This window comes from Leiobunum rupestre, chromosome 7 (genome assembly GCF_980474605.1).
Source record: "Leiobunum rupestre chromosome 7, qqLeiRupe1.1.hap1, whole genome shotgun sequence".
In the NCBI taxonomy this organism is placed as follows: domain Eukaryota; kingdom Metazoa; phylum Arthropoda; class Arachnida; order Opiliones; family Sclerosomatidae; genus Leiobunum; species Leiobunum rupestre.
This window is the reverse complement of record NC_143390.1, coordinates 52,395,055-52,408,033: the sequence shown is the minus strand read 5'-3', so window position 1 is coordinate 52,408,033 and position 12,979 is coordinate 52,395,055. Positions and strand designations below refer to the sequence as shown.

Sequence of the window (12,979 nt, the reverse complement as noted above, 5' to 3'; positions counted from 1 at the left end):
TATTTGTATTATTTTAGTATATTTTCAATATAAACATTTTGATGACCGAGATCGCCAAATTCAAACTCGAGAAATAGCAAAAAGCTTCATTAACATGTCATTCCTTTTTAAAGAATTATTAAGGATTCCAACTCCTTTAAACCATTTGTTTTTATTTTGTATAATTTATTCGGCAACTTTCTACGGAGCTTTGTTCCATAAGCGCACGAGTAGCCTTAATTTCAACTGGGCAGATCAAATGCCTTTCTTCGGATAAACATGGACAAATCAAATTTCCTGTTTTGCAGCTATCCAATGGAAAAATGCGGAGTTGCTGGAGAGAAGCCGAACAACGCTGAGAGACCTTTTGAAATACGTACGAAGTGAGACCAGAAATTTAAGACGCCTATCGAAACATACCTGTATTCCCAAAATAGACACCGTTCTGAACAGAATACACAAATTCCACGGAGAATTCATAAAGTGAGAAATAATATAAATAATAAAATAACTTAAACTTAAGCTTATTACAAATTAACAATACTAAAAACTATAAAGGATAAGGATTCCTGCCATATTAGTGGTTAAGATAAATTAATGGTTCTACAAACAAGCCCAAAAACGTTTTACCAAACGAAAAATGGTTCAGAAAATTTTCCAGCAAATAACTCCTTAAATTAGTACACTCTAAGAAATAGGGGTGTTTAAAAGGTGTTAAGAAAGTGTCACAACTCGTTCACACCGTTTTAACACTTCCAAAACGGAAATACTTTTGAAAGGTGTAAAAATAGTGTGGCTTAACACTGTACAAATGTTTAAAAAAGATAAACATTCCAAGAAATTTGGATTCGTTTCACACCGCTCTAACACCATTTACACTCAATTTGATGAGTCGAACCCATATTCAACACCTTAACCAAACAATTAAACCCGTTTTAAGCACTCACCACAGTTTGTGAAACAATATATCCAATAACATGTAAACGCACTTTTAATCAGTTATGACGCATCTTTTAAGCGTTAAATCAACCTTTAAAAGTGTTAATAAACCCTTTTGTTAGAGTTAAATAGCACCTTCAAAAGTGTAAATACGCCCTTTTTATGATTTAAATCACACCTTTATAAGTGTTAATAAGCCCTTTTGTTAGAGTTAAATAGCACTTTTAAAAGTGTTGATACGCCCTTTTTAAGAGTTAAATAACACCATTAAATCTACAACGCCTGGGCCAATGAAATGATTCATAACCCCAAATTTCACCATCGCGCAAAGCGTATCAACATCCGTGAATTCTATATCAGCCATTACGCCTTAAGTAATATCTTCATCGAGGGTGATCACTTCAGAAAAATGCGATGAAGTAATTTTATGTTCTTAAGCTATCAATAATCAGAGTTTTTTATACATATTTTATCTCTCCGTCATTCTGTTTTTTAACAGGTAAGAATACTTTTTGTCGCGCGTGGTTTTCAGTGTAAAACACCCGGGCATTATTGCTCTTTGTCACAGTTAAAATTACGTCTTAGGTGTTGACGGTTCGTTGTTGCGTTGCTTTAGTTATTAACGTTTTCTGTAAATTGTCTCTATCATTTTACCGTTTTCAGGCGGTTAAAAGTCATTTTATTACTTAGCTGTACCATGTGTAACTTTGATTAATTTGCTTTAAATAAAACTTTTGTTATTTACTTTACGTGTAATACAGCTCCATGGAAATAAATATTGATGTTCTCGAAATAAAGAATAATATTGTTTCGAGCAAAAGACAACAGCTACGAAAGATAACCGAAAAGATTCAAAAAAAAATATTCCACCTACAGGTAAATATATATTAAATTCCCTTTTAAATAACTATTTTACTCAAAAAAAATTAACTTTGTGGTTTCGATATTAACTAAACTATCAAATAAAAATGATGATTTTCGATTATTTCTGACATGACCGCTTACAGAATGACTTGTCAAATTGCATCCCGAGCAAAGTGCTGTATTGTAATCTAACCAATCCTCACGGCTTCGCGTCGGGAGTACACGACGTCCTCTGGTGTTTCGTCCAGGCCTTTTACACCGACAAACGAGTGGTGCTTCTCAGCTCCGAGTGGCACTACACGCCGGACAGAGATTGGAGCAGCGATTGGTTTCAGCCCCTGAGTGACGCTTGCAACGATGAAAACGTCGAACTATACAATGAGATTGTCTGGCCAGGTTACAATGGTAAGTTTCACCATAAGTCTAAAACTGTTATCTACAAGCGCATCAGTTAGTCTAAATAATGGAAACTATTATCACGAGGTTAAGAGCTTATATAAGTGCTAATGGCTCGGTCTGACGTTCACCAAACTATTCGGTGATTTTAGAAATGGCTCTTATTAAACATTTAACGCGCGAAAGATACGAAACTGACACGCTTATACACGCATAATTATAAATTTTTCCGCATTTGGTAAGACCATCTTTAGAGAATTCGATACTCCTGGTCAAAGCGATGCACTTCGTTTCTCTACAAGGGCCACTTTAGCATCGTTGCATGGGCTCCATAGAACCGTGGGGGTCTCGCAAATTTCCCCATTTTACCATCGGCCCTGATTTTTTGAACGACAGTTAAGTTTCCCACGCTATCTATTAACATAATATCCGAAGTATATAAATATATATCTTAGAGAGAAGTATCTACATCCGTGAATGGCTAATTTATTTTCTTGAAATACGCACCTTCGCAAATGTTGTGTTTAAAAATGGTTTAGATAGAAAAATAAGGCTAACGCAGTTTTATATTTAACATCGTTACTCGGAGAACTAGACCGAATGAATGAATTAATATTTGTTTTCCATTCTGTACATACAGATCCCTTTCGTATCAGGCAGGAGTCCTCAACCGTAGGACTCTTGAAAAGAGAGAAGATCCTTTCACAGGGGTAACTCCTTAGCGGCCAATTTTTAATTATTCGTACGCGCCAATATCCCGAAAAGTATAAAATTTTACTTATCTTCAAGCCTCCGGTTCTTTGTCTCAATTGATCTCTCGTTTCTAGTTCTGCCATGAAACATCGCTTAAAATAGTGTTAGATGTTAATGAATCAGGGTTTATATCTTTCCTACCAAAAAGATAAAATTAGCGCCATCAAGAATATATAAAATCGAACCACTAATGTCTTCGCTGAAAGTGTTTGTTTACCTCTAAGAAATTTGTGACTCGGTTTATACCAGCGGTAAATTATCGACATTTTACTCTTTAATAATTTAGATGGAACTTTTTGTATGATATATTTCTAATAGTACCTTACCATATGAAGTCCAGAAATATAGAGACCGTATCCCAAGTTATATAAATATTTCTTTTAAGATAAATACCATATTACAGATAACAAGCACAGAAAAACGCTATCAAATGTTCCTCGAGATATCAAAGACGAGCTGTTGTCGCTGGGAGTAGATCCACTTCCTTGGTGGTACGGACAGTTCGTCGGCTACCTTTTGAGACCAAATGAAAAACTTGCTAAAATAATTGAGGACATAAAGGCGTTATTGGGTTTCGCGCATCCAATTGTTGGGTAATTATATCTTTCACTGTTTCTGTAAGTAAGAAATGTGTACATTTGCTACAGCTACGAAATGCTAATACCCTATTGCATCACAAGACAAAACTTTATTTGTATTAACTTGGCACGTACGATTTTCATGAAGCTCCTCTCAGCTCTAGCACTCACTTATAGACCTATTCAAGTAAGAGCAGGGTTATTCAACTTGTACGAGGTTGGATTACGACGCCACACAAGAAATAACCTCCACTTGTCCAAATTAAAGGGATTTTATGTTGATTTGACAACAGCAAATAATATAAACTCTTATAAAAAAAAAGAAACCAATGGGGTCTAGTAATTATTAAAATTAATTTAAAAAGGTTATTTGCTTTTAAAATAAATAAATATTTTCAATAAATATTTATTGTAAATTATAATTATCTTTACTTATTTTTAATAAACTTGTTGAGGTTAACGTTACTAGTTACTGTAGGAAGCTGTTGGGTCGCGTGGCTTGAAGGGTTTGCCACCACCCTCGTACGCATTGTAACCCGGCCACCTGAATTAAAGGCTTTAAAAGTCGCTCGATGACTTATTATTATTAAATAGGTTAGCGAAATGACTGTGCGCCGACATTTTTCAAAGGAAGCCAATATTCATAAATAGTCTTGAGGGGTTTAAATCTTCACTCTTTTGTGAATGTATACATAGCTCGTAAATGGGGGAATTGGCCCGTTTTCCCTATCCGGCGGGCGCCAGTGCAATAACCCTAAAAGGAGGAATTTCAGAAAATTAAGTCTGACTTATGGGCGCCACCCGTAAGCTTATGTTATCCAAACTGCTGACGTTGAGTTGGGAATAGTATAACTAAAGCTGCATGTCGTTGTTCCAAAATCGAGATTTCGCGAAAGGGTAGCGCCATCTATTTCAAGTATTACGAGAGATTGCACGCGGTCCGTGTCTTGACAAAATTAGTTTTATATTATGATTACGGGCTAAAAAAACAAAGTTTTAGATGAGTGTAAAATTATTAAAACGTAAATGTTAAATAGTAAGATTTTTAAATGTAAAGGACTAGTAGAAGGCGTATGGATTTCAAATATAGCTCTAGTCAAACTATTTCCAACTCAGTGTGTAAGAGTTGGTGATGTAAGATCTACATTAATAAAAGGCCACGTCACTTTCTAAAAAGGCTTATGCATTAATTCTTGCAAATATTAATGCAATTTGTATAAGACAGTAGTCTGTTTTCAGAAAATTCTTTGTAGCGTTAACACACTGGTTCATATTATCTTTCGTATCAAACACTTCGTCTGGTATCCCACTTGTGATAAGTGTTGTAAGTTCAATAAAGACTTCAGTATACAATTAAAAGCATATATTTAATGACATAACTCAATGTGGCTTCCCTGAAATAAGTGCCTAACTTCCAAAGCTCACACGTCCCCTCACCTCTGCGCTCCACTAGCGCCATCTCTAGTTAACCCTATCAACAATAAGTATGCAATAACGAAATCTTATGAATGTGGGATAAAGAAGACCATAGGCCACTAACATTTCTATCGGTTCTCATGTCAACCGTGCCTGTATAGATCGATTCTCAAATTACGTATAGAGAAACAAACATGTTTTTATTTATACTAGAATGTACCAAATAAAACATGTAGGTTGGTAGGGAATAAATACTGATTTAGTACGAAAAACCTAAATCTAAGTACACCAAGTAATGTGTATTTTAAAATATATAAAACAAAGTTTAACTAAGAAAAAATTGGGCATAAAATTAAACACGAAACAATTTAACAAATTAACGGTATTTCGCTATTTTAAAATTTCAACGTTTCAGATTGTGGGTATTTGTTACCTCTGTGAAAGGATCTTCTCGTTCGTGCTGTTCTATCGATAACATAAATCCCGAAATATATTTTTGTAAGCCGCATGATGGCTATACACAGCTTACTCATGGAAGTTTGTCTCTGCCACTATGTAGACTTCACATCAGACGCACTGATAAAGTGGGCAACGAAGCGGTGTTTCACGAAGTGGACGAATACATGCAAGAGGTGGAGCTCTACTTCGACAAAGTGGACATGACCAAAGAAAGAGCGCAATTGTCTTCCATCTTGATTGGGGAACCAGTCAACTCTACAGCGAGGAATCAGTCTTACGCTTCCAGAAACGTCTTCGTGGCCACCGATGATCCTGGCGTTTACAAGGAACTGGTACAAAAGTAAGGCTTAGCTCGCTTTGTATATTCGCGTGGTTTCCAATCCCTTAGTGACTGAATCGTAATAATATATTATTTTTAAATTTAGGTGAAAATTAGCTGTTTAGTTACTAAAGATACACTTAGCAGCGAACGCGAGGACTTAACTAAGAAACTAGATTTTCGTCTGCTAAACAGACGGTTCGTGTTAACTGATACATTTTTCTCTGCGACGGCATAACGGAAATTTAATAATAATAATAATGAAAATGTGCTAGGCTAATAACCAGGGCACAACCTTAGGCCTTAGTCACCAAGCTGCTTATAAAGCCATTAATTCAGGTGGCCGGATTACAACGGGTAGGAGGGTTGTGGCAAGCTCTTCATGCCACGCGAGCCAACAGCTTCCTATACTAAGGCTAAATGCATTAGAATTTACACCCCAGCAGTGGTGCAGGAGCCGGCTTCGAGAACTATGACTTAAGATTTTTGAGGGGGAGGGATTCTTGGTGTACACATGTCCCAGCCCACAGCTATGTTTCTACCAATACACTACTGTATCTAAGTATGGTGTATTAGGGAATTCGAGACTTTTTAAATTAAGATCTACTTTCTCCATTCGCTGAATAATCAACAAAATTAACGTTTTGGTTCCAATTTCAACTAAAGTAATTTAATATGTTGTCACAGTCCGAAAATTTTAAATAGTTTAATATTGAAATTTTGAATGGAACTTCCACTATCAATCATTAATTATAACTTATTCCCCAAAAAAAACCATAAAATTAACAATTAAAATTGTCACTTACCTGTTGTGTGTAATATTTTCATGGTACATATTTTTACCATTAACAAATTTTAAAAATATTTTCATTTTGATTTTACAAAATCTTGAAATATAAAATTAATAAATAGTTTTCCAGAATACGTCTTTCTGTTCCAAGAGAACAGCTCCAAATTAGCCGAAAATCTGAAAACTCGCTACAGCAATGCTTCCCTCTACGGTATCTTGATTGACCTGTACCTCCTCGCTAGCTCCGATTACCTAGTATGCACCTTATCGTCGGGGGTAAGTACATTGATGTTTCAATCAGCTATATTTTGCTTTTACCATAACATTTTCTTAAATTTTTTATAATAATTAATCTACCTTATTCATGACGCATTCGACAAGGCTTAACGAGTTATGAAAACTGCTATGATTTCTGTTGTGTATATTGTAAAACTATGCTGTTTGAAAATTCTATTGCAGACACGAGGTTTTTGGCCTCTATGTCACCCGTTTTTAACCCTTGGGGGCTGTTCACAAATTACGTAACGCAGAAAAACCACTTTTTGGACTCCCCCCTCCCCCTCGTAACAAAGAGTAACAAATGGAAAGACCGCTCTTCTTAAATAACGTAACAAATATCGAACCCCCTTAAATTATTATAGTTCGTAACAACTAATATGCTGGTAATAAAGTACTATAAGATCAGGTACTAAATTTTGTTGTTTGTAATTTACATTTGAAATTACAACTGTATTTTTATGTAAACCAATGAAAATGCTTATGTTTTTAATAATTGCGACTGTTTCTGAAAGTGATGAAAATTTTATCTTACGATATTAAAAATAAGATGTGTTACGTAACATTTTAGTGAACCCCCCCCCCCCACGTAACAATTCGTAACGCTTGCCAAACCCACCCCTCCCCCCCTACCACGTTACGTAATTTGTGAATAGCCCCTTGTCATGCGTATGATTATGTGAAAATGTCAGGATGGGGGAGTTACACAGATTTAGCCCGTCACCGTGACCGTGTTGCCAGTTGGAATATGTGGGTTGACACAAGAAGTCTAGAAAAAAAGGGTTAAACACTGTCTTATTTAGCGCGGTATATAGTAGTTTCAGTTCGTAGCTTCGGCTATGGCCGCCATTTTGTGCGGGATTTTTTCTTTATGGGAAAAAGCATAGGTGACGTCGTGGCACGTGATACTGAAATCACTGTATTCGTGGCTTTGACCATCGCTTTGACGTCATGACCGGTGATGAAAAGTCCGTTGTTGACCCCTTTTTCTGTCATCACGGTGACGCGTTAGAATTGTGTTCCAAAACTAACTCCTTACCTTTCCCCATGCTGAAAGCGTAGTAAATATAATTTTTTATTTATTCCCCGCAGTTCTGTCGTTTGGCATTTGAACTTTCAAATTATTTAAAATCAACGATTGGAAATTATAGGACTAAATCCGAAGTACTTCCGCGGGTGTATTCTTTGGATGTTCCACATCATTACGCGTGGGTCACTCCCCCCAGAAGAGTGGTTACTCAGAGCCATCTGCACGAAGGTCCCAAACAGTTGTCGGCCATCGTTGGTGACGTCCTTGAAAAAAGCGACGAATATACGTTCGCGTACGACGCCATTAGCGGAAAAGTTGAAAATGGGTTCGGTGTTTGGAGAAATCTACGAACTGGGAAAGTAGGATACATACCCAATTTCAAAACGAAAGAATTATACAAAGTCGAAGGATAAAGCGCTTTAGAACATTAAAAATTTAAAAAGATTCAGTTTAACAATGTCACGTGACTCTCGTGAGTAGACGTTTGTCTTGAAGACAAGTTGGTGCGCACGACATTTTAGTTATAAAAATAACTAAAATAACCTATTCGCCTTTGAGTGTAAACTCTCTCCCTCGAAAATGACAACGCTAGTCCATGTCTTTCCTCATTACGTCACTAATAAAAGGTATCATTAATTTCAGCTCTGCTTAAGTCCTTTGCAATTTTAATTTTAATCAAATGTTTTCCTATCATTAGACCCTAATGTTAATTCCTAGATAAAACTGCACACACATTTCACCAAGACTATTAAACTGAACTACTTATGTAACACCTGAATCTGCGACAACTCTTGAAATTTCAAAAATTTCAGTTTTTTGGATATTGTTTTCTAAAGCGTTTTCTAGGAACGCCTTCGTGAAAAGCATCTTATTCAGAATATAAATGAAATATTTACACGGTAATTGAGATATCGTTATTTTATTATATATCGTACCTTCGATTTTCCATTCTTCAGTAGCATTGATTCTAAAATGGACCTGAGATACTTTATCGGTGTATCAATTCCCCTCCGCCCGTAAATAAATAATCCTAATCAAAGAACATTTGGTTCCTTTACCACATTCGTTCCTTCAGGAACTGTGTAGCGAGAAGCACGGGCGGGTGCAAAGGATAAGGCCTGTATGTATTGATTATATTTCCATGAGCTTGAGCGGCATCCTTGTTTAAACCATTCACGGAATCAGCCTGTCTCAGAGGCAGAACTTTAAGTTACTTTTCAGGGCACTGACAGAGAGTACCTCCTATGATACCGCAGCTAAATGGTCGTTATTGGCTATTTTCAGACCAATTGGATAGTGACTTGTAGGGCGTGATAAATATCTACATGGTGTTTCAAAAGGTTATGCAAAATTTTTAAGGAGTTGTAGGGGGTGAGTTGAGAAGTATGCCTGTATTTTTCCCATTTTCCTACGATGAGTTAAAAGAGCGCCCGAGATCTGTGAGGCCTACTAGCCCCTGGAAGTAGGCTGCAACAAGCATAAAACCAACTGAACATTGCGGGCAACCCGTGGTCGACCTACTTCGTTCCTGTTCTGTAAAACGAACAAAACGTTTGTAACGAACCAGTCGCGAGAAGTTCAAGTAAAAAATAAAGCAACGTGCCCAGAATGTGCCTGTCTCACGTAATCGACGATGGATATTGGACGGGGATGCGCCGGTTCGGGTACCTTTCCTAGTAGAGACGTTGAGCAGCCAAAGAATTGCCATCCGCTAGTCCATACACGAAATAAATATCCGCCAGTTCTTCCGAAGTGAACTCCATTGTTGCAATTTGAAAATGATGAGAAATGGGCGGTCCATCACGACTTTAAATACTGTTTAAGTTTACCTTTTTACGCTGGTTACCCTGATTTTTTGACAAAGTCCTTTTTTACCTATCACGCGAACCCTAACCTTAATGTTCGCACTTCCCTGCTGCTTGGTTTTGCGCCTGTGGCGGCCTACTTCCAGGGGCTAGTAGGCCACACTTTGAAGCTCTCTGGCGCTCTTTTAACCCATCGTAGGAAAATGGGGAAAAAACAGGCATATTTTTTAACTCAACCCCCACAACTCCTTAAAATTTTTGCATACACTTTTGAAACACTCTCTATACATTTAGTGTTGCCTCGACAATAGCCACATCGTATGATCGTAGTAAGCCGATCTTAGTGTGTTCTACAATTATGGTTGTTTATGAATATGTTCCATACAGTCAAAGGTCGGTGACACTCTATAGCAGCAGTTTCCAGTTTCATTTAGTTGCGGAACCCATTTTCAGTTTATAAAAGTAACAAAACTTCACCACGAAATTCCAAAAATCACATGGTTTGCGTTTTAAAAGTTGATATAATACTTACATTTAACTAAACTATAAAAATAAACGCACCAAAATCGATATAACCGTTTCGTTGTCAATCTTTCCGACTAAAAAATGGCAGCCTTACGGGTACACGCCGTAGCCTTTCTCAACACCGGTTGAAAGACTTTTCATTTGCCATAAAGGTCAATTGCTCAAGGAGTAGCCAGTTATCTGATTAAATGTTTGAATAAAAGGAGAATATTCTTGATGATCTGTAGAGTTAAATCATAAAATATAATCGTCTTAATTCCTTCATTGAAATGTAATATAATTTTGATGATTTAGATTTGTGTCATTAAAGTAGTTTCAATCAGGGTGACGTTCACAGGACCGTGATAAAGTGTGACGTGAGTTGGTCTAAGCCAGGAGCGCTTTTCTTAGAGTATTACATCATGCTACAAATTATTTTCTCACTACAAAGTAACGCGGAAAATCAACGGATAGGTAAATAAGATAAACTTTAAATTAAAAAAACGTGATCCACATAAGATTACTGGATTTATTCACTTACTTTAGAAACACTTGTTTATTAGCTTTCCATAATGAAAATATTGAAAACTTCTACGTTTGCTCATTCCGATACTCTCGATTCTATGGAAACACCGCACCAAGTCTCAGGGTCTGAACTATGTTCGATTAATCAGACGAGCCTTTTCCGTTTGGTACATATTCTTTTTTTATTTAATACCAATTGTTATAGAGTCTTTAAAGTTACGATGTTTAACAATTCGCGCGACGGGATAGCTGTAGCTAAAATAGGGGACGCCAGCACTGGGAAATATTTTTCTCTCTGGTTAAATAACATTGATGACTTGAGCCTATTTCTCATCTATAAGCTTTACTTCGTCCGAGTTTTTGAAATATATTCAGGGATTTCGTTGCTGTCTAGCTTTCTCAAAACATACTTAGTAATCGACTAATAAATAACATAAAGACATTATCAACTTTTATTCGTAAACGAAATGTATCAAAAATACCCGAAAAAAGATATTTGTTTTTTATCGGTTAAATAAATACATTTTAAATAATTCCAAGAAACAAATATTTTTGTCATTTTATTTATAAAAAGAAATATATTTACGGTAATATTATTTAATGTATTAACTTATAGGTTATTTACAAATAAAAACAAAAAAATTATTATCTAAAAAAATATTTTTCGCCGATCTCTGCTGCATACATATGAAGAAAACCGCACTGTCAACTTGTTTTAAATTTAACAATAACCACTAACGTTTCTTAGGTAAGTAGAAATTTCAACAACTTTTCGTTTCGATTAATATTTACTACTAAGTTTTTGCTTGCCAAAAATCCATGACAGTGCGATGATCTGTTTAAATTATTGGATTACTCCATTCACAATGATCTACCTGTTTCTTCCGCTACACGATTGTCGAACTAAAAACGTGTATTTTATCGCCGTTTGGCGTTTATATGACCAAAATCTGACGCGTAAAGTATTGAACTTAATACGCTTATGTAATACTAGCCGAGAAGCCCACCCTGCGGGCGGGCCCTCAGCTAGTTGTGTGTTTCGAGGCACTCCACCCGAGTAAGGCTCCCTCCTCCTTTTTCCCATGCCAGAATTACCGGAGTACCCTTTTCCCCAGGCGAAAATAACTAAAACTCTCCTTTCTCTCGTCCTAAACCCCTCTGTACCCCTGTAAACCCCATGTATCCAATGGCAGATTTGCTCCCCCCTCTTGACGAACAGAAAACTACGCTCGTCCTTGAGCCCCAACTTCTCTCTGCCCCGGGGGCACTCTGTCTATAGTCGAACCACCTCAGTAACGAAGCGAAAGGCAGTCTCGGTTTCCCTCTGTTCTGCGGGTCGCTTTCTCTTCGCCGCCCCGCCTTCGCCTTCCTTACTGACTAACCAAAAGCTCGATGACCAACGAAGGAACCAAGTGGTTTTTAGTATATAGATAGCTCTATCTACAAAGGTTTTTCGCATACACCTTTTTTGAATTTAGTAAGTTCGGATCCAAGAGAGTCTATAATTTATTGGTGATCTTGCAATTTTGGATTTTGTCGCCAGACTTTACACCTCTAGCTTTTAGTTTCCTTCACATTTTTGGAGATAGATTACCGGTAAATTTAGTAGATGTCTGGAGTGATGCTTCAATATCAATTTTATCTGCTTCTTCGGGCTTCTCAGGTAAGGAATTTTTTTTTTAAACTATAAGTATTTTGAATGACTCTAGCTTCTTGGAAGGTTTAATTTTATATTACCTTTAAAATCTATGAAGGTGGAGGCCCTAAATTTCTGCCTATTTGGGTTGCATGTATTTTGGATAATCTTGGAACGTAGTTGGCACTGCTTCTTTTTAAAGTCGCCGAACTTATTGACCTGTAATTGATTAATTCACCTTATTTATTTACCATTAATTACTAGAGGCACTACTAAAGATTGTGCTGAGTTGATGGAACAGTTGATAATACCATAAGTAACATAACATGAATAAGTGTGACACTGCCTATTCTCCCACCGCTCTTTTTATTATACATGTATTATAATTTGAGATAAATTATTGTGCAAATTGCTACTAGTCTTTCAAAATTTAAAGAACTTCTTACTGTTTTTAAATGAGGAACTACTGAATATTTACGTAAATAAACACCAACTTCGAAGGTAGTGGTTTTTTCATATTAGGCGAGGTAGGTGAGTGCCACATTTTGAGGGGCATTTAGTACTTTTGCATAGAGATGAATAATTTTTCATTTAAAAGGCATGGCAAAATAAACTAATGTAATAACCATATGTTTTTGTTAAAAATTAAATAGCCTGTTTCAGTGGCGTACACTGTTAAAAAGGGTGTTTTAATGGTATATTAAGGGTGG

The 12,979-nt window shown here is 36.5% G+C and overlaps 1 protein-coding gene across 1 annotated transcript; it reads left to right on the top strand.

The window, feature by feature from the left end:
* The first annotated feature begins 258 nt into the window (after positions 1 to 258).
* LOC149937215 (alpha-(1,6)-fucosyltransferase-like) lies at positions 259 to 8,378 on the top strand. The gene is made up of 7 exons (XM_090153753.1): positions 259 to 362; positions 417 to 462; positions 1,926 to 2,187; positions 3,335 to 3,524; positions 5,485 to 5,724; positions 6,616 to 6,769; positions 7,862 to 8,378. Exons 1-7 carry the CDS (start codon positions 259 to 261, stop codon positions 8,210 to 8,212), a joined length of 1,347 nt encoding a protein of 448 aa, XP_090009879.1. The 3' UTR covers positions 8,213 to 8,378.
* The last annotated feature ends 4,601 nt before the right edge of the window (positions 8,379 to 12,979 follow it).